We start from the raw sequence: 21,651 nt of genomic DNA, 5'->3' as shown, positions 1-21,651 counted from the left end.
AGGCTATTTTACATTCATGTGAATACAGGTGTGCCTTTAGATTTTGACTTGTGCTTTGGTGTTGCACAAAGTCTGAAAACCACTGGACTACCAGACACCAGGGTCTAAATGTTAACATACTCCATACAGAATGGACAAAATAACATTTTTATTCATACAAATAAGTCTCAGATTGTCATTATTTCAGCTCTTGACACAAATGCACCAGAGTGAAGTAGATGTGTGGAACCTTTTACAGAGTTTTCTAATGTTTTAAGCATTTTTCTTTCAACTTGTTTTTGGCTGAATTACAATCAAGTAATAATAAATAAATAAACGGGTACAAGTTTGAGGACGTTTATTATGCCCGATTCATACGCAGCTGCGCACCGATGCAACGCGCTGTCAGCTTGTAGATCTGCAGTTTTTTTGTACACCAGCGTGCAACCAAGTAAAATCAGGCTTCAGGGGGCGTGGCCAAAGATCGTGTTTTCTGATTGGAGGAGCGCTTTGTAAATAATTTCCAGAGCCCTCACTTGCAACTAACCTACAGTATCGACTGCTGCTGTGCTCGAACGCCGTGTCATCACAACGTGTTGCAACGCATTGTGATGACTTGTCCATCTGCTAGTTTCAGCAAAAGCTTTCTCCACAACAGAAAACACCCTAGTAAAGAGCCCTGAGGGACTCCGGTCCGGTTAAAAGGTTTCTGTGGAAACACACACACGGCCCCTTATGGCTCTTTTCCATACAAGAACTTAGTGAACCGTGTTGTGCCGTTTAATGTGTTTCCAAACGCTATTGCTCTGTTTCAGATAAGGTTCTCAGAACCTAACGTGGGCCCTGCTCAGGAGGTGGTACTAACACTGAGTTCAAAAATAGTGAAAATAGCAGATCTACAAACTCACATCGCATTGCATCTTGACACGTTGTGAGCTTGTAGATCTGCTATTTTCACTTTTCTGATTTTGTTTTTTTTATGACGTACCGTAAATATGTAATGGAATCGTTATAATGGAATAAACAAAAAAAGGTTATGGAAGGTGGTGGGTTAAGCTCCGTAGTAAAAAGAAAATTAGCCATCAGTCAGCAATTACCACACCCTGTTGTGACATACCGTAGTTGCATAACTGGTATACACACACACACACACACACACACACACACACACACACACACACACACACACACACACACACACACACACACACACACACACACACACACACACACACACACACACACACACACACACACACACACACAGCACACACACACACACACACACACACACACACACACACACACAGCAGAGAGATTAATTATATGAACAGCGATGAACAACTGAAAAAGGTTTTCTTGTGAGTTAGCCTATGACAACAGTTAGACATACAGTATATTAACATTATTTTAGCGACATCATTGCCCCTGGATGCTCCCGTTTCATCCAGGGACCACCAGGGGTCCTCTGTAACTCTGAGTGTACAAATGGAACGGGTCCATTTGGTTCCATTTGTACACTCTCTGAGTTAAATTAACACTGATTTTACAGTGTAGATTAAGGTCTCAAACTAGAACCCTTGAACCAAAATGAGAATCTCTTGTGGTAAACTAAAAATATGTTCAGTTGGAAGATAGGCAGGTCAGGTGCGCCTCCTCTTCCTCTGGACGCTCCCATGAGCAGTGGGTGCTCAGCCACAGGAACGATTAGTTCCAAAAGGTTACCAGTGGAAGTGGCAGCACTCCAAAATAAGAGCATGCAAGACAAGGTAACACTTGCTCACAAGGTACCCGTAATTAACGCTTAATTAATGATTACTTAATACATTAATTAAGTGTTAATTAAGCGTCAATTAAGCATTAATTCATCATGAATTCCTTATAATTCATCATTAGTTAACATCATTAGTTAATCATTAATTAAGCAAAGTTACTTAATACATGAATTAATGTTGAATTACAAGTAATTCATGATGAACAATGCTTAATTAACGCTTAATTAAGGCTTAAATAATGTATTAAGCAATCATAAATTAAGTGTTAATTACGGGTACCTTATGAGCAAGTGTTACCCAAGACAAAGGCTCAGTTATTCAATCTTTAGTTATTCTTTTTTTTTTATCAATAAAGAATGAATAACCGAGCCTTTGTCTTGCACTCTTATTTTGGAGTGCCGCCCTCCACATCCACCTCAGTGTGGTAACGTTTTCTATATAATGTTCAGTATGTGTACATTTACACGTCTGTCTCGATCAAAGAGTCCACTTGCTCCAGGTCTACTACGGTCACACGACGCTCCTTGTCCTCCAGGTCGTGCTTGTCAGCTAGATGGCGATGCTTCTTGTCCTCCAAGTGACACTTGTCCCCTAGATGATAGTCCGCTAGATGACACATGGAGAAAGTAAACATTACGATCATAGATCACAATAATTCATATACAGCAGTAGTTCATAACTTCAGTAAGAGTGCAGGGTGTTTAAGTGTCGTGTGATGTACTGAACAAACTGAACGGCTTCATCAAACAGAGGTGTGTGTGTAAGAGATACATAATATGTTGTGACCGCAGTGTTGATTTCGTCGACTAAAACTATGACGAAAAATGTTGGTCGACTACCTTTATTCACTGACGAAAACTAAGCTATGATGACTAAAACTAAGACTAAATATATTGACAATTTGGTCAACACATAAAAACTAGACTAAAATGTTAGAGAGAGAGACTAGTGGAGAAGAGATCCAGTAGAACTAAAAGACAAGACATTTTATGTTTGGTTGTGCGTGGGCGCTCTGAAAATAGCAGATCTACAAGCTCACAACGTGTCGCGCTTCGACGCGTTGTGAGCTTGTAGATGGGCTATTTTCAGCATGCAACCGAGTGTAAAATCAGCCATTATGACGCCATCAAGGCACCACCAACATACATTTTAGTCGACTAAATCAACTGTAGATTTAGTCGACTATAATCTTATGATATTTAGTCGACTAAAACTAGACTAAAACTAAAACATTTCAGATGACTAAAATATGACTAAAACTAAATGGAATTTTATTCAAAAGACTATGACTAAAACTACATCAAAATTTGCTGTCAAAATCAACACTGTTATATTGTAAAAAAAAAACGTATAGCCTACTCTACCATACACAATGGTTAAAGCAGCGCAGCATGCATCATAACTCAATACGGGTATACCTTTGCATGTTGCGTAGTTTTTGTAGTTGTTTCTACCTTTGCATGTTGGGTAGTTTTTGTAGTTGTTGCGGTCCAGGTGGACCTGGTAGGCGATGGCGGCCAGAACCATGGCTCCCACCGCCACACACAGAGCCAGGCTGAACATCCACATGGCCTCTGTGGCTCGACCCTCAACATGCCTCACCTGGTCTCCATCTGTGCAGCATACATACAAACAGTCAGTGGTGGAAAAAGTACTTGCATACTTTTTTTTGTTTTACTTAAGTAAAAGTAAGTATAAGTAGTAAAATGTATAAACATCTTTGGAAAATAGCAGATCTACAAGCTCACAATGCGTCGCATTGTGAGCTTGTAGATCTGCTATTTTCAAATGGACGAAATGTATATAGGGCTGAAGTGGGTAATGTATGTTTTGTAATAATAATCAAAAACAAAAAAGTAACTAGTAACTACAAGTTTTCAAATAATTGTAGTGGAGTAAAAAAGTACAATATTTGCCTCTGGAGCAGAAGTAAAAGTATTTAAAATTGGAAATACTCCCATACAGTACAAATACCTCAAAATTGTGCTTAAGTACAGTACTTAAAGGTAGGGTAAATGATATGTTTTGGTTAAAACAAAAAGCGTTATGTTAAAAGGTTAAAGCACTATATTCTGATAGTAATCATTGCTATAGAGTGTTTGTTCAGTAACAGGAGTCTATCCATGACTCTCCAGCTTTTTAATAAACAGAAAATACATTTTCTGTTTGTCAACATGTCGACCAATCAGGAGAGAGAACCCATTTATCAGCTTTATGTTTTATAGCGTTCAAGTTCCAATAGTATCAGCTCATTTCTTTGTTTCATCACTTCCAATTTCACTTGTTTAATCTGTATCCCGACTGAGTTCTCTGTCCTGATTGGATAAAACTGGTATCCTGACCTCAAAATGCATTTTCTGTTTAAGAAAGAGCAGGAGAGACATGGAGACTTCCTGTTACTGAACAAACACTCTAGTATAGCAGTGGTTTTCAACCAGTGGTCCGGGGACCACCAGTGGTCCTTGGGGGGGCTTCTGGGGGGTCCCTGGCACAAAACATTTTCAGATGGGGGTCCGCGGCCAAATATATATATATCAATTTAGGGGTCCTTGACATGAAAAAGGTTGAAAACCACTGCTCTATAGCAATGAGTACTATCAGAATATAGAGCTATTTAACACTTATTTTAACCAGAGAAAATCACTTACCCTAACTTAAAGTAAATGTACTTAACTCTTAAACTGCCAGGGTTTTTCAAAAATAGTACTCAAAAACTGACAGCAGTTTACATGGTAAAACATAGGAAATGTTTTATTTTTTTCTCCGTTTATTTTTTAACATTGAAGTGAATGGAGCAGCAACTTTTTGGAAAATGTTATCTCCTGGTTCTTTATGAAGAACGGAAAAACTGAAAAAACCCAAAAATAAAGAATAATTTTAGATTTTTTTAAATTTTGTTTTAGATAAATAAAAAAAAAACGTTTATAAACGTTTTTGGCAGGCAGAGTTGTTAATGTTACTTTCCACCACAGTCACTCACCGCTGATGGAGGTTAGAGTCTGGTTCATGGACAGGTTCTGGATGACACAGGTCACCCTGGTGTCCGGTGACACGTTGACCGCCAGGCGGCTGGTGACGTTGTAGAGGGAGGAGCCCGGGTGCAGCGGGGTCTTCTGGGTGCTGACCACGGAGCCCTCGGGGGGCTCCTGGGTGTCGTTGATGAGCCAGTGGACGGACGGCTCCGGGAAGCCCCCGCTGGACTGACACATGAAGTGAGTCACCTCTCCTAGCGCCTCCGGCTCCTCTCGCTCTAGGAGAGGAGAGCTGAAGCTCGCTGGACACAGGGGGACAGAATACACATTATTATCCACTTAAACACTATATATATATATATATCTCTGTTCAGTGGTGGAAAGTAACTAAGTACATTTACTTAAGTACTGTACTTAAAGGGATATTTCACTTTCAAAAAAACTTTTGGTCATTTTATCATCTACTCAGGCCTTTCTGGACCCCCCAGACAGTTTTTAAGTTACTTGATTCATTATTTAGATATTTGATATTCATTTTATCAGACACGCCCCCTTCCTATACAAACCCATTGTAACTTCAAACTCCATTTTAAACATGTTAGATTCATCAAAAACACCCGTCCTTGGTTCTGGTGACTCACCCTGCCCTCCTAATGCGTGAGGGGGCCGTGTTTTTCCCATTAATTTTTCCATTTTTTTTTTTTTTTATTGTATTTTCTTTTTTTCATTTTCCAAAACAAATATTAAAAATAAACGAAAAAAGTAATTGAAAAAACACGGCCCCCTCACGCATTAGGAGGGCAGGATGAGTCACCAGAACCAAGGATGGGTGTTTTTGATGAATCTAACATGGTTAAAATGAAGTTTGAAGTTACAATGGGTTTGTATAGGAAGGGGGCGTGTCTGATAAAATGAATATCAAATATCTAAATAATGAATCAAGCAACTTAAAAACTGTCTGGGGGGTTCACAAAGGCCTGAGTAGATGATAAAATGACCAAAAAAAAATGTGAAAGTGAAATATCCCTTTAAGTACAATTTTGAGGTATTTGTACTTTACTTGAGTATTTCCAATTTCCAATACTTTTACTTTTACTCCTCTACATCTCAGAGGCAAATATAGTACTTTTACTCCATTACAATTATTTGAAAACTTTAGTTACTAGTTACTTTTCAGATATATATTATTATATTGTTAAGCAGGCAGAACAAGACTCACTCACTGCAAAAAAATAATAAGGAAAACTCCTTAGAAAGACTTAGAAATAATTTTAAATGCTCATTAAGTGCTCTGTGCTCATAGTGAATTAAAAAGCAAACGTTTCGGTCCTGGGACCTTCGTCAGTGCTAAGTGCGAAGGTCCCAGGACCGAAACGTTTGCTTTTTAATTCACATCTCAAAATATGTTGTTCCAGGGACCCCCCAGATGCAAAGATTTGAGTAAAAACAAATCACTTAAAAAAAAAAATATATATATATATATATATATATATATATATATATATATATATATATATATATATATATATATAACGCTATGAGCTTGTATATCTGCATTTTTTTTTTAATAGCCAAAGTAAAAAATAATGGTTAAAGTGGTTACACAGATGCGTTCCCGGTCTTAATGGGTTAATTGAGAAACATTTTCTGGTGATGTAGCTTACGCCCGCAAACTGTCAAATCTGAGCAGATAGAAGTCATCCATAAATAGCCTACGGCATTCTGGAAAAACACGTTGCTGTTCAGTTAAAAGTTTTATGTTTTGCCTTTGCATGCCACAAACCACACGCCATTGAGCTCCATTGTATTGGGGTGACAGCAGACATGTTCTATGGCTGCCTCCTTCCTCGCAAAAAACACATGTGACGGAGCGTGCACGAAAAAAGGAATTTCAGCCACATCTTTACACCTATATAAACTTGTGATATGACAATTAAGTTGATTGTGAAATCTCCAAACCTTGGCAAATAACACTGAAATGTTCTGGAGGGATAAATAAGTGTACTGTAGGAATCTGGGTGAGAGGACAATATCTTGTAATACTGTGTATCTGCCTTGATGTTATAACTCTTATAATAGCTTTCCTTTTGTAGGATAGAAAACCATCAGTACTAGAGGTAGAACAGTGGTTCTCAAAGTGTGGTCCACGGACCCCCAGGGGTTCTTTGGGCGGTTCCAGGGGTCCCCGGCTAAATGGTTAATAGTTAGGAACCAAATTGCCCCTTACAGGTCTGTAACTCTGAGAGTGTACAAATGGAACCAAATGGACCAATTTGCAGGTCATTGTACATTCTCAGAGTTATGGGGGTCCGAGGCCTAATGCATACCAAACTGGGGGTCCTTGATATCAAAAAGTTTGAGAAACATGGGATATAAAACCAGCAGTACTAGAGGTCCTGGTAGGATAGAACAATGGTTCTCAAAGTGTGGTCCAGGGACCCCCAGGGGTCCTTTAGAGGGATTGAAAGCCAGTGTACAAATGAACCAAATGGGCCCTTGTGTGTACAAATGGTTCCATGTGTACACCCTCAGAGTTATGGGGTTCTGTGGCCCCGGGGCCTAACGCCTACAAAACTTTATATCAAAAGGGTTGAGATTAGAACCACCGGGATGGTTTTCCAGTAACTCAGGTTCCTTGAGCACCAATTAAGCGGGGTACCAAATCTTCAATCTAATTGGTCACTGACCTGCTGTCATGAGGCACACGTTGCACAGTGCAGGGCGTGGCTCCTGTCCAGAGACCATGACAAACAGGCTATAGTTGGTCCGGGACTCCTTGGGGTCGGGGACGGACAGCTCCAGAGTGAAGTTCCCCGTGGTGGGAGCGTCCGAGGACACTCTGGTGCTGTTGGCGTCCAGCGCGCTCCACGTCCTCACGTGCAGAGCGTCCTCCCACACCGACCTGAACACCACCTCGTCCTCTGTCCTCCATTCGACGGAGACGTTCCCAGAGTCCAGTCGGAATCCGTCGGAAACGCAAGGTAACGAGACGGGACGTCCAACGATGCCGAAGACACACTCTGTATCTGAACAGAGCAGAAAGATAGACTGGACTTTTAGGTTCACACACTTTTCTGTCAATGGTTTTCATTTACTGTTCCGTTATTAAACCCATTAGGAACTGAAGCCGATTCTACAAATGTCTTCTAAATCCCAACAGTATTCTGAAAAAACGTATGTTTCTATATCAGTGGTGCTAAAACTTTTTCAAGTCAAGGACCCCCAAAATGATATGTATTTGGCCGCGGACCCCCATCTCAAAGTATTTTGTTCCAGGGACCCCCAGAAGCAAAGAATAGAGTTAAAAAATTTTTTGCTTTAAACAATATATATTCAAAGATTTGCACACATTTTCACGATTAAAAAAAAATAGCAGATCTACAAGCTCGTAGTGCGGCACTCGGTGCCGCGCTACGAGCTTGTAGATCTGCTATTTTTGAATAGCCAAAGTGTAAAATAATGCTTTTTTAGTTCAAATGAAAAAGTGACACAGATGCGTTCCAGGTCTTAATGGGTTAAACCCATTAAGACCTGAGGCCGATTCTACAAATGTCTTCTAAATCAGTAGTTCTCACACTTTTTTCGAAATCTCAAAATCACTTTTGAGATTTTTCAAAAATGTTCAGAAATAGCAGATATAGAAGCTTGGTAGATCTGCTATTTTTGAATAGCCAACGCTAAAATCTGAAATGACACAGACAGATGCGTTCCCCGTTTTAATGGGTTAATATCCTTAATTTTAGGCCTTCAACGATCATATTGATTATTTTCTTAGCGAGTATTCTATCAACTACTTTTGCAAACATAATAATAATCGATTGAATCAGTCTGGAAAGCCTTAAGTAAAGGCCTATTTTATACTTTGTCTTACGTGTCACCCAAAAATAGTTAAAATAGCCGATCTACAAGCTCACAATGTGTTGCAGCGCAACGTGTTGTGTGAGCTTGTAGATCGGCTATTTAAGGTGTGCGTCACCGGCACGCAACAAAGTATACGAAGCCCTTTAAACAGTGAATGTAAGCCATCTGTATAGAGACTCATCTGGAACAGAAAAAAAGGCTAAACCACATGAAATCCAACTCGGTTCATAATTTGTACAGTGTATATTGACAAAGCTGTAAGGAGTCCTCTTACCCAAACAAGCACCGCTGTCATAGAGGAAGGAGAGCAGGAGTCCTAAATGCCACAAGGAAGGCATCGCAAAAGGCAGGTTTGCCTCATGTATGAGATAAAGTAGTAGTCCTTAATATAGAAACACATTTACAGACCCATTTCCTCTCAAACGACTGACATTATTTCCATTTTCCTTTCAGTAATTCTCATACCTCCTCCTTATCCCTGGCTTTCCATCGACCTGCCTCCTCAGACAAACTAGCATAAAGTCTACTTACATTTCTGCCCTCTGACTAACATCACACCCACGACTGACATCAACACCCAGGAGGAGGTATGTTACTGTCATTCAGGTTGCAGCATGTCTTGGGCCCTGCCTTTGTTTTGCGCTGTTGTTCCAAACAAGGTCAAAATATCCTGGGACTTTGTGGAAGTAGAACCTGCAGAATAAAACTACTCAACCCTACACACTTTCCCACTTAGAATCCTCTGTGGATCTGTTCTGTAGGCAGGCCTACTGAAAGCTGGTCTTACCTGTTGGACAGCTTTTCCGCACTAAAGGGACAGAGAGGGAGGGGGGAGGGTGTTTTACAACCAGGTAGGGCCACGTTAAGTCATTAGTGACGTGTTTCCTAAACATACCTTAAGGTCGGGACCTCATTTTGGGGTCACGGATCCATTTTTAAATGGGTCATGAGCAAATGTTACTTTTAAAAAAAAGGTTTGTACAAAATTTGTTTTATGATGTTATGTTTCGTACAAAATGAAGTTATTATTTCAAAATACTTTTTAAAAATAAAATAAAATTTTAGAAAAAAAAAACAGATGATCAGAAATGACAAATTATTCACATGCAAAATCCATACATTTAAAAACACTTTTAAGAAATAGTGAAAATAGCAGGTCCACAAGCTCACAAAACGCCACAATGCGACACATTGTGAGCTTGTAGATTGTCTAGCCCGTAGCACTTGCCGTAGCCTTGACGACCCTGCAGGCTTATGCAAAAGGCTAAAAATGTAACTTAGATAGCATGTTATGTAGACAGATGCCAGGTCATTGTTGACCTGGCGTCCTATAGTGTGTTTAGTTTCAATGTAGAGATTATAGATTTTGGGGATATCATACTGTTTAGACTGATGATAGGTTCTTGGTTTACCTATGATCCTAGATTACTATGCATTTGATGTATTACCTTGTGTTGTCCTTGCTGACTGTAAATCGCTCTGGATTAAGAGTGTCTGCTAATGTCTATTTTCACAATTTCTTTAATATGGCTTAATTACTGTTGGGGATAATTCATAACGTATTTTTCTAAGTTTGGGTCCCGGGGAGACACGGACACCAATCTTGATCTTGGATCAAGATCTTGGATCTTGAGCTGAAAAAGTTTGGCAAACTCTGCACCAGTGTCCCAGGATAAATGGACCCTTGAGAGAACAGGGCCTGTTATTGGGAGAACTATAGGCCCATTCCCCAAAACTGCATAGTATGTCACATACAATAGGCCATAGATATTATTGACAAACATACCCCAGCTAGTAGTTCAATTGTTGAATTGATAAACATAGGACCTACTACAGTATACAAGGTAAGGTAATTTATTTATAAAGCGCCTTTCAAAACAAATTATACAAGGTGCTGTACAATAAATACGTAATAAAACAAGAACATCACATTCAAATGGGGACAATAAAAATAAGTTGCAAACAGAGCAGCAAAAACGATACATAGAAATAACCAATAGAAATTAACAACATTAGAAGCCAAAATGTTTGTTTTAGCAGCTTTTTTATAAAGACATCGACTGACTCTGCATTTCTTAGGGACAGTTGTAAGCCATTCCAGTGGCTACAAAGTTTCGGTAGATCTGTTCCCAACAACAACCTTGGGAACTTGTACTTTTGAGGCTAAGTGTTTTTAAGAGAAAGTACTCATGTACTTTATACTCATTATATGCCCCATTTCACAACTTTTGAAATGTATACAAATCTTTTGAAAATAGCAGATCTACAAGCTCACAATGTGTCGCATCGCGACGCATTGTGAGCTTGTAGATCGCCTATTTGTTTGTAACTCTAGCCCTTAGGGTTTCCGAGATAAAAATACTTTAATCTGAGTTTTTTCACTTTCCCATTAAAGTCGATGGGGACATTTAATGCACTAATAAATTATTATCAATTAAAATATACCACGTATCTCTAGCCTGGTAAACCCCCCCCTCCCTCTGGAAATCTCATTTGCATTTGATTTCAGGAAGGAGTCTGGCCTACAGGCCTGGATGGGCAATTTGGGAGCTGGGCTGGATTAGTACAGTTGACTGACAACCCCTTCAGCCCCTTCCCCACCACCAGCCAATGTGACGCAAGGATACTTTTAAAGGGGCCATGCCGAATATAGGTGGCTTTATTCGGATACATGCGTGTCACTGCCCGCCCCTGCCGGTTCTCTGAATTTTTATTTTTAAATAAGCTCTGTCATGATTAATGGACCACATATATGAAGTTAAACAACTACATTCTATCCGAACGATATCTTAAAAGTACATTCCGTGCCTCAAAAGATAAGTTTGAGAGCGTTTTCAAGTTTTAAAACCAAAACCAAAAACAGCGGACAGAAAAAAATGGCTGCCGTTCCATTTTGGTCGGCTGCACCCGGTTCCGTTTGGTTTCACTCGACCTCACAACCTGATTGGCCGACCTTCGCTGTCAATCACAGAACAATGAGCGAGGACGCTGATAGGAGAGTTTCGTGTTATGAACTCCGGAGAAACACCCAGACAGGCCTGTAGGCCAGACTCACAACTGGAATCAAATGCAAATGAGATTTCCGGAGGGAGGGGTTTACCAGGCTAGGTCAATTTGACATATGGCACGAGTGTGGGGAAAAAAACTGTGGGAGGAGTAGCGCGGCAAAATAAAGTTTATCTAGAAAGAATAATAAAGTCGTAAGAGTACTGACTAATAAGACATGTTTACAGTATATAAAATTTGCTGAACAATAGATATCCACTAAACATTCGCATGATGGCAGCATGCATATCCCATTGTACATTTGCATTAAAACAAGCCCTGATCAAATACAGTAGAAACAATATATTTTGCACTCCACCCTCATTGTCTATTGCTTGTATTTAAAACTAAACATGTGTGCTGTTGTAGAACTAAGCATTAGACCCGTACAATGTGTACAACTTTCAGCATTATAAAACAGGTAGCTCAAATCAAGATATACTGTAAGCCTTGGAAACGTGTTTTCTTTATTATTATTATTCCAGATACTGTATGTCTCTCTAGTCTGAGGAAATGTCATGAAAATACCAATGTTTTTGGCAGACATGCTGTATTTGTAGTTGTATGGAGGACTGTATGTGGCTGGTTGTTGATACATGGTGCAGTCATCAGTGTGGAAACAGTTTATTTTCATAAACTACAAAGAAAATATTCCAGCATCCAACTTCCATCAGTAGTGGATTCTACAGTACATTTACCACGTGGTAGGAACACATTTGTAGTTGTTGGAGATACATATGTTTTAAACCTGAGAAATAAATGTTTATTGTTGAGAGATATCAGGCAGTTTGTGAGACAGTGTTTGGTCAGTATACATGTATTAATGAAGGACATGAGTTTAGTGGCATCTTACCTGTGTATCTGGTCGTGATGGTCCCATTGTGACCTGACAATAGAAAAGAAAATCCTAAATGAGCAAGAAGCGTTGTTAGAGCCATATGAGCCATGTTGTTTCTCATTTGTTGACGTCACCGCAGGGCTTGGTCAAGGCCAAGGTTGCCAGGGTTGCCATAGGACTTGGGCAGTACAAGCGTCATAAAAAAGGATTTCAATCTAAGGTTTGTCATCCAGGTAGCTTACATGTACACTCTTGTCAATGGTGTTAAGTAGAAGAATGTGGGAAAACAAACCTGTTGTTATAGGATGTTTCTTCTTCTTGCTGTAGAATAAAAATGAGAACCCTCAGCTTATCCAATGGCAACATTACAATTTTACAGCAAGTATGACTGTATACTGTATAAAACGTTTTCTAAATGTAAACTTACCACGTTTTATCTGACGACACCAATCATCTAGGAATGATCTTTTAATCCACAGCAGAATCACCAATCCAACATCAATACCGACACCAATGACCTCAGCAACAACAAGTCCAACAATAAAATCATGACCACCAACACCAACACCACCAACACCAACGGAAAGACCACCAAAGAAAGAAACAACATGCACAATAGTATCATCATCATGAATACGAAAACCAGCACTAACAACATAGGCACGAATATAAATGCCACCACAAGCTAAAATACCAATTAACCAAACACAATAAAACGAAACAGCAAAAATACGAAAACTACCACGATGATAAAGATAAAAAACACCAAGATTAAATCTATAAATAAAACCAGCAACAACCCCAATAGCAACAGCAGCAGCAGCACGAACAACATCAACTGCAATATAATCCTCATCATCATCATCATAACGACCAACAACAAGAGCAACAACAATACCACCAACACCACCACCAACAACAATAAATAACATTAAAGAAAATGGAACACCAACACCAAAACCAAAACCAAAACCAAGACCAATAACACCAACCAAAACACCAGCAACACCACCAAAACCAACACCAAAAACACCAAAAACAACAGAAGTAACACCTCCAACAACAACAACCACCACCACCACACCTATAAAACCAGTGATTGTTTGTGAATTTTCTCTTTCTCCACATGTAGAATCATTTGCATGATTTCCTGGTTTTATTACATGAAGTCGCAATAGTACACAGCTGGAATAACAGAGAACAAACATTTTAATTGGTTCATGTTTATTTTATGAATTTGTATGATGGACGAGGTTGGACTTGGCTCTTCTGTAAATGACACTCACTCTGTGTGTGGTTGACAAGATGTAAATGTACCATCTGAATATGTATCACCAGTACAGTTAGCACACACAGTATCTGTAGATGATGTTCCTATAGGAAAACAGAAACATAACCACATGACATGACACAAAGAGAACATCATTTTTATTTCCAGTAAATACAGTATTCTAGGTAACCTGGTGATATTGTCAAGGTCGCATACTAAAAAGTACAGTACAATGTATGATGATGGCCTGTGTATACCTGAGGGTGTGTCCCGACCGGGAATTCTGTCAGACTATAGAGGTTGTTCACAATCAACATCCAAACATCTCTGTGTCTATATGTCTGTCTGAGTCCCTTTTATAATCGTATATGGAGATCCCTGATGTCACCAATATTGCATTATTATCATAGTACTGACATTCTAGTTTAAGGCTGGGAAACCGAGTGTTAACGACCTACACCACTTGAAAAATGTTCAACGCAATCGATTTTCACCAAAGTGAGTGACAGCCCGTTTGCGTGCGTGCGTGTGCGTTATTTCTTTTTTATGTTTTTTTCGTTTGTATTTAATATGAATAAATTCAAATTGTATGTAATGTAAACAATGAGGTTCTCGTATTAGCCCCCCTAGGGTTTCTTACCTCACCGGCACAACAATTATCTGTCACCTTTCCCGTGGAAAGAAGTAGTATATTATGCATATGTATATATATTCTGTTGCGCAAATTAAATCAAATCAAATTAGGCTATCAGTTTAAAAGAAGTAGACTAACCTTTTTGAATAATATATTGACCAGGACTGCAGCTGCTGTGTTTCTTTGTGTTAAAACATCCATTCTCTGTTTGGAATACACAGTAGAATCCCTCTGATGGTTCACACACTGCATTAGATGATGGTGTACATGGACTCTTCTCTCTCAAACCAGGACCTGTGGATTACATTGAGTTGAGGTTGAATATGAGAGCATAAAGCTTCTTAATGCAAAACTAACTGAAATTCAACAACAATAGTGATGTAACTTCTGATTGAATAAGTCCTATTTAGTATGTGTTGAATTCTATACAGCTGTCATTGGAATTAATTGGCATTTGATTAGAAAAATAGCGCAACAAAAGAAAGAAAAAACAAATAGACTAAAATAGTTAAAGCTTGACTATCATGCAACTTGTGTTGGCAAACAGATTCCCCCTCCCCCTCCCCTCTCTGACACACACACACACACACACACACACACACACACACACACACACACACACACACACACACACACACACACACACACACACACACACACACACACACACACACACACACACACACACACACACACACACACACACACACACACACAGGCTTCCCTCTGCCCTGATGAACATCAACATAAACAGTGGAACAAAATCAAAATACAGCCAGAGGGATGTCTTTCTGCAGGGAAACACACCAGCACAATAATATATATGGCTGATAGAGGGAAATGACAGCCAAAATATTTATATTGTTCCAGTCTTCCATTGGCATTTTATCCTTGACATTTCCGTGAGAATCATTTAACATGTAATTATTATAATAAATTAAATCAAATCAAGTGCATGCCTTGGACTTTCTCATCAACAGAGAATACCTGATCACCTTAATGGAAACCACAACTATCTATCGTACCTTGCCAAACCAAACCAACGGTTTAGCTGGCAGAACTTGATCTCCTTCTGTTGTCAAGTAACACCAGCAATCTCTATGACACCCACTCACCTTTGCATCTAAGTGGCCCTTTTACTATGGAAGCACTGTCTGTACTGATGAGACTCAATTATTATTATCCAAAATAATTAGGATTTTCTTTTTGGTCGTTAAGTGGCTCAGTAGTTAATGCAGACATACTATTGTTTTAAAATGTGCAGCACGTTGGAATAGACCCTATGACACATTAGGAGTCCATTAGTATACATTTAGGGCTAGGCTAATGCATTTATTTTGTAAAATGATTATTTTGCATGTCCGTGGCAAAAATGAAATATTAATGAAAATGTCCATCACGAGCTGCCATGGTGATGACCCCTGGTCGTATCTGCCCATTGTGTACTAATTATAACATTCACAGATAATGTACCTGCAGAACAGTTGTTACATGTAAAACAGTTTGTTCGTCCACTAGGCTGATCCAGGAAGGTTCCCCCAGGGCAGGGTTTACATGATGTTCCTGTATACTGTGTGCAATGTTTAGAAACATGGCTTCCTGTAGGACACATCACATTTACATTTATATTGGTATAATTGAATAAATACCCTTGTAGCAGTTAAAGGGACATTTCACTTTCAAATAAAGTAAACATTAAAAAAATATTAAAAATTATTATGAAAAAAGCAATGGAAAAATCATGGCCCCCTCACGCATTAGAAGGATATTCTAATGCGTGATGGGGCCATGATTTTTCCATTACTTTTTTCATTTATTTTTTATATATTTTTTTAAAGTTTATTTTATTTGAAAGTGAAATGCCCCTTTAAATAAAAAAATACTAAACATTATTTAAAAATGTAATGCTTAAAATATATTAATGCAAAACATGGAACGGACATCTAGATAATTGTTTTAGTTTTTTAGTACCAGTTTCACACAATGGACAGCATCTCCCCTCTGCATTATACTCTGTTGCTCGGGAACAAGTGACAGCACATCCAACATCCATATGCATAATAAAAACCTATTGAACAATGAAAACATGATCATTAGTTATTGACGTTTTTCAAAGCTAGAAATAGTGAAGTTTTTTTTCATTAAACTTCTGCAAAGATACAATTGAGATGTGTGAGATGTACAGGTGTGTGAGTGTGAGGCTGTTTCCACAGCTAATTGTATTACCAATAAGGCAAATGAACCAATCACACAACGTTTTCTCTCCATTTCAGATAAGCATGAATAGGCCTGTCCAACACAAAGGTGGGATGTCTGGAAGAAAAAAGTAAACGGAAACTTAGTGCATGTAACATTACATTGCAGGGTTATTATAGTGCTTAATTCTTTCACTATCACGTTGGATTAGGCCTGTTCTCTCACGCATTGGAACGCAATGCTGTGCGTCCGTGACCGTGACAGTACAGATTGTACAGATAGGACTGTGACAGAACAGATTGTACAGATAGGACCATGACAGTACAGATAAGAACATATATTCAGAAACGCCCAGGATTGTGTCTGGTTTGTCTCTCAAGCAAAGGTGTCACACAGTCAAGTCTGATTGCATACACTTATGTGTAAAAGTCATCTCACTATTTGTAATTTATTTACGGGGCAGCAGTGGCTCAGGAGGTAGAGCGGCCACTTGGTAATCGGAAGGTTCCTGGTTCAATCCTACCCCTCGGTTAGGCCTAGGCTACACGTATATGGATCTTTTACTAAACGGATATTTTAGTCCTCCGTTTTTAAAAAGAATCCCTGGCCACATGACAAAGATTTAAATAAATCCCTGTCCACACGTAGACGCAGAAACGCATTGATCAGCTGCACGTTTCAATTTTATATCAGATTTTATATCTACATTTATTTTATATATGAGGGGCCAAATACATATAGCCTATACATATTTTTAATCACATGTTAAGGCCCAATACTGCAATAGCTGCATTATTTTAATAGCATCACCACTGAGCATACGTGAACATAAACGAAAACAACATTATTAGGGCGCAGCTGCAGCGCAAACAGTAGCCATGGTTCACATGACGCTGAGTCCTTGGTTTATAGTGGTGTTCAATTTTTTTTACATTGCCAACTCTCACATGTACATAAACGTTCAGATTTCAAATATAAAGTGCTTACCCCTGAGCCACGGATGTTACAAGGTGATCCGGACCGCGATAAGTACCCGTATCTCCCGTATTGTTCAATAAAAAGCATTTTAATCCCATCGCCGGACATTTTCTTTTATTTGTTTCCTTTTTTTTGTAATGTATCGGAGTGCAATACACCCCCCAACCATTAGTGTCGCATGGTTGAAAGCGTCGGAGAAAATTTTGAGAAAATGTCCGGCGATCGGATTAAAATGCTTTTTATTGCACAATACGGGAGATACGGGTACTTATCGCGGTCCGGATCGCCTTGTAACGTCCGTGGCTCAGGGGTAAGCACTTTATATTTGAAATCTGAACGTTTATGCACATGTGAGAGTTGGCAATGTAAAAAAAAATTGAACACCACCATAAAGCAGGGACTCTAAGCACCATGACTGTCACGGTATGACAGTCATGTTTCAGGGCTACGCGTAGCTCCGATAGCCTGGTAAACACCCCCTCCCTCCGGAAATCTCATGCATTGCATTGCATTTGGTTTCAGGAAGGAGGGTCTGGGATTGCTCACAGAGTAAAGCCCAAGAGGAAAATAGCAAGAGGCGCATTCTCCGGTTTACTTCCCGTTTCTCCTATTTTCTGCGTGACGTAGGTGGACACCTTTTTAGGAGACAGGAAGCAAGTTGGAGTCTATTTGATTCCAATGGAAGAGTCAACGTGAACACAGCTTCTGAACCATTCTTTAGCTCCATGGTCACTGAACTAAATATTGGACCCGATCGTCACAAGACACAAAATATGCACGATTTTCATACTAAAATGGCTTTTTTTTTAGTGACACAAATTAGGAGAAAATCTACTTTGTTATCCACCTTTCTCTATCCTAGCAACACACTCTCGCGAGATCTGGGAAGATATCTGAAGAGTCCATCTGCAGTCTCACGGACGAGACATAGAGGGCTCTGTCTGTCCCTTATATTATATTGTATTATTATATTAGATTTGAACTCTATGCTCTGTCCCCATAAGATGTTCTAAAAACTAATAAACTGAGATTCTATATGTGAATGTGGTAGGCCTACGTGAAATCATTATGGACATTTCAAAAATTTAATAAAATGTGTGTTCCAATGCTCAATAATATAATTTTCCATTATTAACTGTCTTGGTTGATGGGTATGATTTGGGAATCATGACATTTTGCTAAACATTCATGCTAAACACATTATAGTCTATAGTGGTAAAATATATACCTTATAAATAAAAGGACCTGTTACAATGTTGAGCAGAATTAGGAGCATATCTAGCAGAAGATAAGACTGAATAATACGTGTGAGTTTGTGGTGGGATTTTTTGGGCTTTCTTTAAAATCATCTTTGCCAATAACAGTGCACTTTCAAACATGTAAAGCATTTATTTTTCTTTGATGAAGAAAGTACACAAATGCACATCCACATGACGTTGTCAGCCAGGGAGAGGGGAGGGGGAGGGTGGTGGGATGGTCGGGGGAGAACCAAACCACGCCTACTTAGGAGACCATTTGTAGGATTTGTGTACTACTTCGCCTCTAGTGGCTCCAATGGAGAATGTGTATCTTTCTATATTAACAATCTTTGGTAAAGCTGCCCGAACCGCTGCGCATACGAACCAATCAGCGGCTGCTAGGGGCGGGATCATCCAATCACCTGCCTAGTAGCTTGAAAAAATGAAACTCCGTCTGTCATCGATTCTGCGCCCGAAGTCTCAGATGCAAGTACGCTGTGAAACAAAATGTGTGTCGCAAGCTTCTTCCATTTGACGGAGTGAGGTTATAGCTCCGACGGAACCTCTCCCTCCGCTGTATAGCTCCGAGATGAGCTATACAGCGGAGGGAGAGGTTCCGTAGGGGCTACGCAAACAGATGAGTTTTACTTCATGAATTCATTCCATCGTCCCAAAACTCCCCGCCCCACGCACCTTTTGAGCGGGCCACCCGCGGCCGCTCCATGGTCGCTGGATTTTGACCCGGGGCGATTGTGTTTTAGGACGACAGACCCCACATTCAACCCGTGTGCGTGCCGTGTGCGCTACTCGGCGCAGAGAAAGAGGGTTTTCGTCACACAGTGAATGAGCTTCTTTTCCCACCACTGTCTTATTATTAATTATGACATTATTTTGCCATAAATGAGCGTGCCTTGTTTAATAGACTGTAAGTGTTGCTCTCTCTCTCTCTCTTCATTTATTATTATAATGACCATGAGCGGTCTGGTGTTTATGTATCATTATATTATTTATTATTATAATGACCATGTGCGAATGTGCGATGACGTCATCGTTTCTCAAAATCTCCGGATTACATGTCCACACAGATCCACTGAAACGCATGTTTTGGAAAACCTTCACTTATTTATCCGTTTACAAAAATATCCGTTTTAGCGACCAAAAACACCGTTTGCATGTGGCTGAAAGGCCCAAACGCACACAAAAATGTGCGTTTAGAAAAAGATCCATATGTAGCCTAGGCCAAGTGTCAAAGTGTCCTTGAGCAAAACACTGAACACGTAATTGCTCCCAATGAGCACGTTGGTGCCTTGGTTTCTTGTGTTGTCGGTGTATGAGTGAAATGCACATTGTAAAACCCTTTAGTTAAAGGTGCTTTATAAATACACCATTTACCATTTACAAAGTCATCAAATTGAACTTAAGTAAAGTCATATCTTTTTGTTCACCCCTCTGCTCTCAGGTCTTTTTGATTAATGACAATGACTATCTTTATTTAGCCTACACATAGGTTTTGCTGTGAGAATATTTCTGATATGAAACATGAAAGCAGTAGAACACTAGATCAGAGATTTTCAAACTTCTTTATTCCTGGAGCCCATTTTATTTTGGCAACCTCACACTTGACTAGTGCAATTTCAACGTTGAGATAAAGCATACTTTTAATTGAATTGGAATGTGATCCCGGCTGATTTTGTGCCTTAACGCAGGTTAAAGCTACAGAAAGGTGTTTCTGTACACATTTGTAAATGGAAACATACAGTATCTAGCCTATATCTGTTGCCAGAACCTTAATACAAAATAATAATACAAAATATGTAAAGGAAATGCATTCACATAATGCTTTTAAAAAACAATTCAGTAGTTCTCAAACTTTTTCGTAATTCAAAATTTTCAAAAAAAATTCAAAAATAGCAGATGCACAAGCTCGAAGTGACGCGTGTGAGCTTGTACATCTGCTATTTTTGAATAGCCAACGCTAAAATTTAAATGGCACAGGTGTTTTCCTGGTTTTAATCCTCCTTAAGGTATCCTTAATTTATAGGCCTTCAACGATCATGTCTATTATTTTTCTAGCGAGTATTCTATTCTACCTTTTTGATTAATCGAATAAACGAGAACAAGCTTGGTTTTTATATTCTATTTTGTATCCATGAATTGACGCAAAAATAATCGATTGAATCAGTCTGGGAAAAATATAAAATAGGCTTTATTAAGTGGTTAGTTAAGGCCTATTTTATACTTTGTCTTACGTGTCACCCAAAAATTGTTAAAATAGCCGATCTACAAGCTCGCAATGTGGGACAGAGCATCAGGTTGTGAGCTTGTAGATCGGCTATTTTACAGTAGGTGTGCGTCACAGGCACACAACAAAGTATACGAAGCCCTTTAAACAGTCTGCATAGACTCATCTGTTACAAAAAAATGCTAAACCACATGAAATCCAACCTCGGTTCATAATTTGTCTAGTATATTGACAAAGCTGTAAGAAGTCATCTTACCCAAACAAGTGCTGCTCTATAGTCCTAAGTCCTAAGTCCTAAATGCCACGAGGAAGGCATCGCAAAGGGCAGGTTTGCGCATGTATGAGATAAAGTAGTAGTCCTTAATATAGAAACACATTTACAGACCCATTTCTTTTCAAACGACTGACATTATTTCCATTTTCCTTTCAATAATTCTCATACCTCCTCCTTATGCCTCCTTTTCCATCGACCTGCCTCCTCAGACAAAACTGCATAAAGTCTACTTACACTTTTTCGCCTCTGACTAACGTAACACCCAACACACCCACCACTGACATCAACACCCAGGAGGAGGTATGTTACTGTCATTCAGGTTCCAGCAGTGGATGTTTTGGTCGCTTCA

The 21,651-nt window shown here is 39.3% G+C and overlaps 2 protein-coding genes across 4 annotated transcripts; both read right to left on the bottom strand.

Moving 5' to 3' along the window:
* Positions 1-1,120: 1,120 nt before the first annotated feature.
* Positions 1,121-9,314, bottom strand: LOC308087394 (ICOS ligand-like). Of its 2 annotated transcripts, none has more exons than XM_080431197.1 (5): positions 8,862-9,314; positions 7,414-7,752; positions 4,735-5,028; positions 3,173-3,367; positions 1,121-2,360 (listed from the first exon to the last, which is right to left on the bottom strand). In XM_080431197.1, the coding sequence occupies exons 1-5, from the start codon at positions 8,923-8,925 to the stop codon at positions 2,215-2,217; spliced, it is 1,038 nt and encodes a 345-aa protein (XP_080287323.1). In that variant the 5' UTR covers positions 8,926-9,314; the 3' UTR covers positions 1,121-2,214. The 2 variants fall into 2 exon arrangements, with proteins under 2 accessions (XP_080287323.1, XP_080287324.1); XM_080431198.1 differs by having other exon boundaries at positions 3,209-3,367; positions 8,862-9,313.
* Positions 9,315-10,398: 1,084 nt separating this feature from the next.
* Positions 10,399-21,540, bottom strand: LOC308086674 (uncharacterized protein). 2 transcript variants are annotated; one of them, XM_080430312.1, is made up of 10 exons: positions 21,471-21,540; positions 16,601-16,687; positions 16,346-16,442; positions 15,848-15,973; positions 14,513-14,668; positions 13,757-13,844; positions 12,898-13,655; positions 12,763-12,791; positions 12,486-12,518; positions 10,399-12,380 (listed from the first exon to the last, which is right to left on the bottom strand). In XM_080430312.1, the coding sequence occupies exons 2-8, from the start codon at positions 16,640-16,642 to the stop codon at positions 12,769-12,771; spliced, it is 1,290 nt and encodes a 429-aa protein (XP_080286438.1). In that variant the 5' UTR covers positions 16,643-16,687; positions 21,471-21,540; the 3' UTR covers positions 10,399-12,380; positions 12,486-12,518; positions 12,763-12,768. The 2 variants fall into 2 exon arrangements, with proteins under 2 accessions (XP_080286438.1, XP_080286439.1); XM_080430313.1 differs by having other exon boundaries at positions 21,285-21,534.
* Positions 21,541-21,651: the final 111 nt, after the last annotated feature.

The sequence above is a fragment of the Gymnoscopelus braueri genome, assembly GCF_963280865.1.
Source record: "Gymnoscopelus braueri genome assembly, chromosome: 6".
NCBI lineage: Eukaryota > Metazoa > Chordata > Actinopteri > Myctophiformes > Myctophidae > Gymnoscopelus > Gymnoscopelus braueri.
Note: the sequence above shows the minus strand (reverse complement) of the source record. Positions and strands in the feature narration are given on the sequence as shown.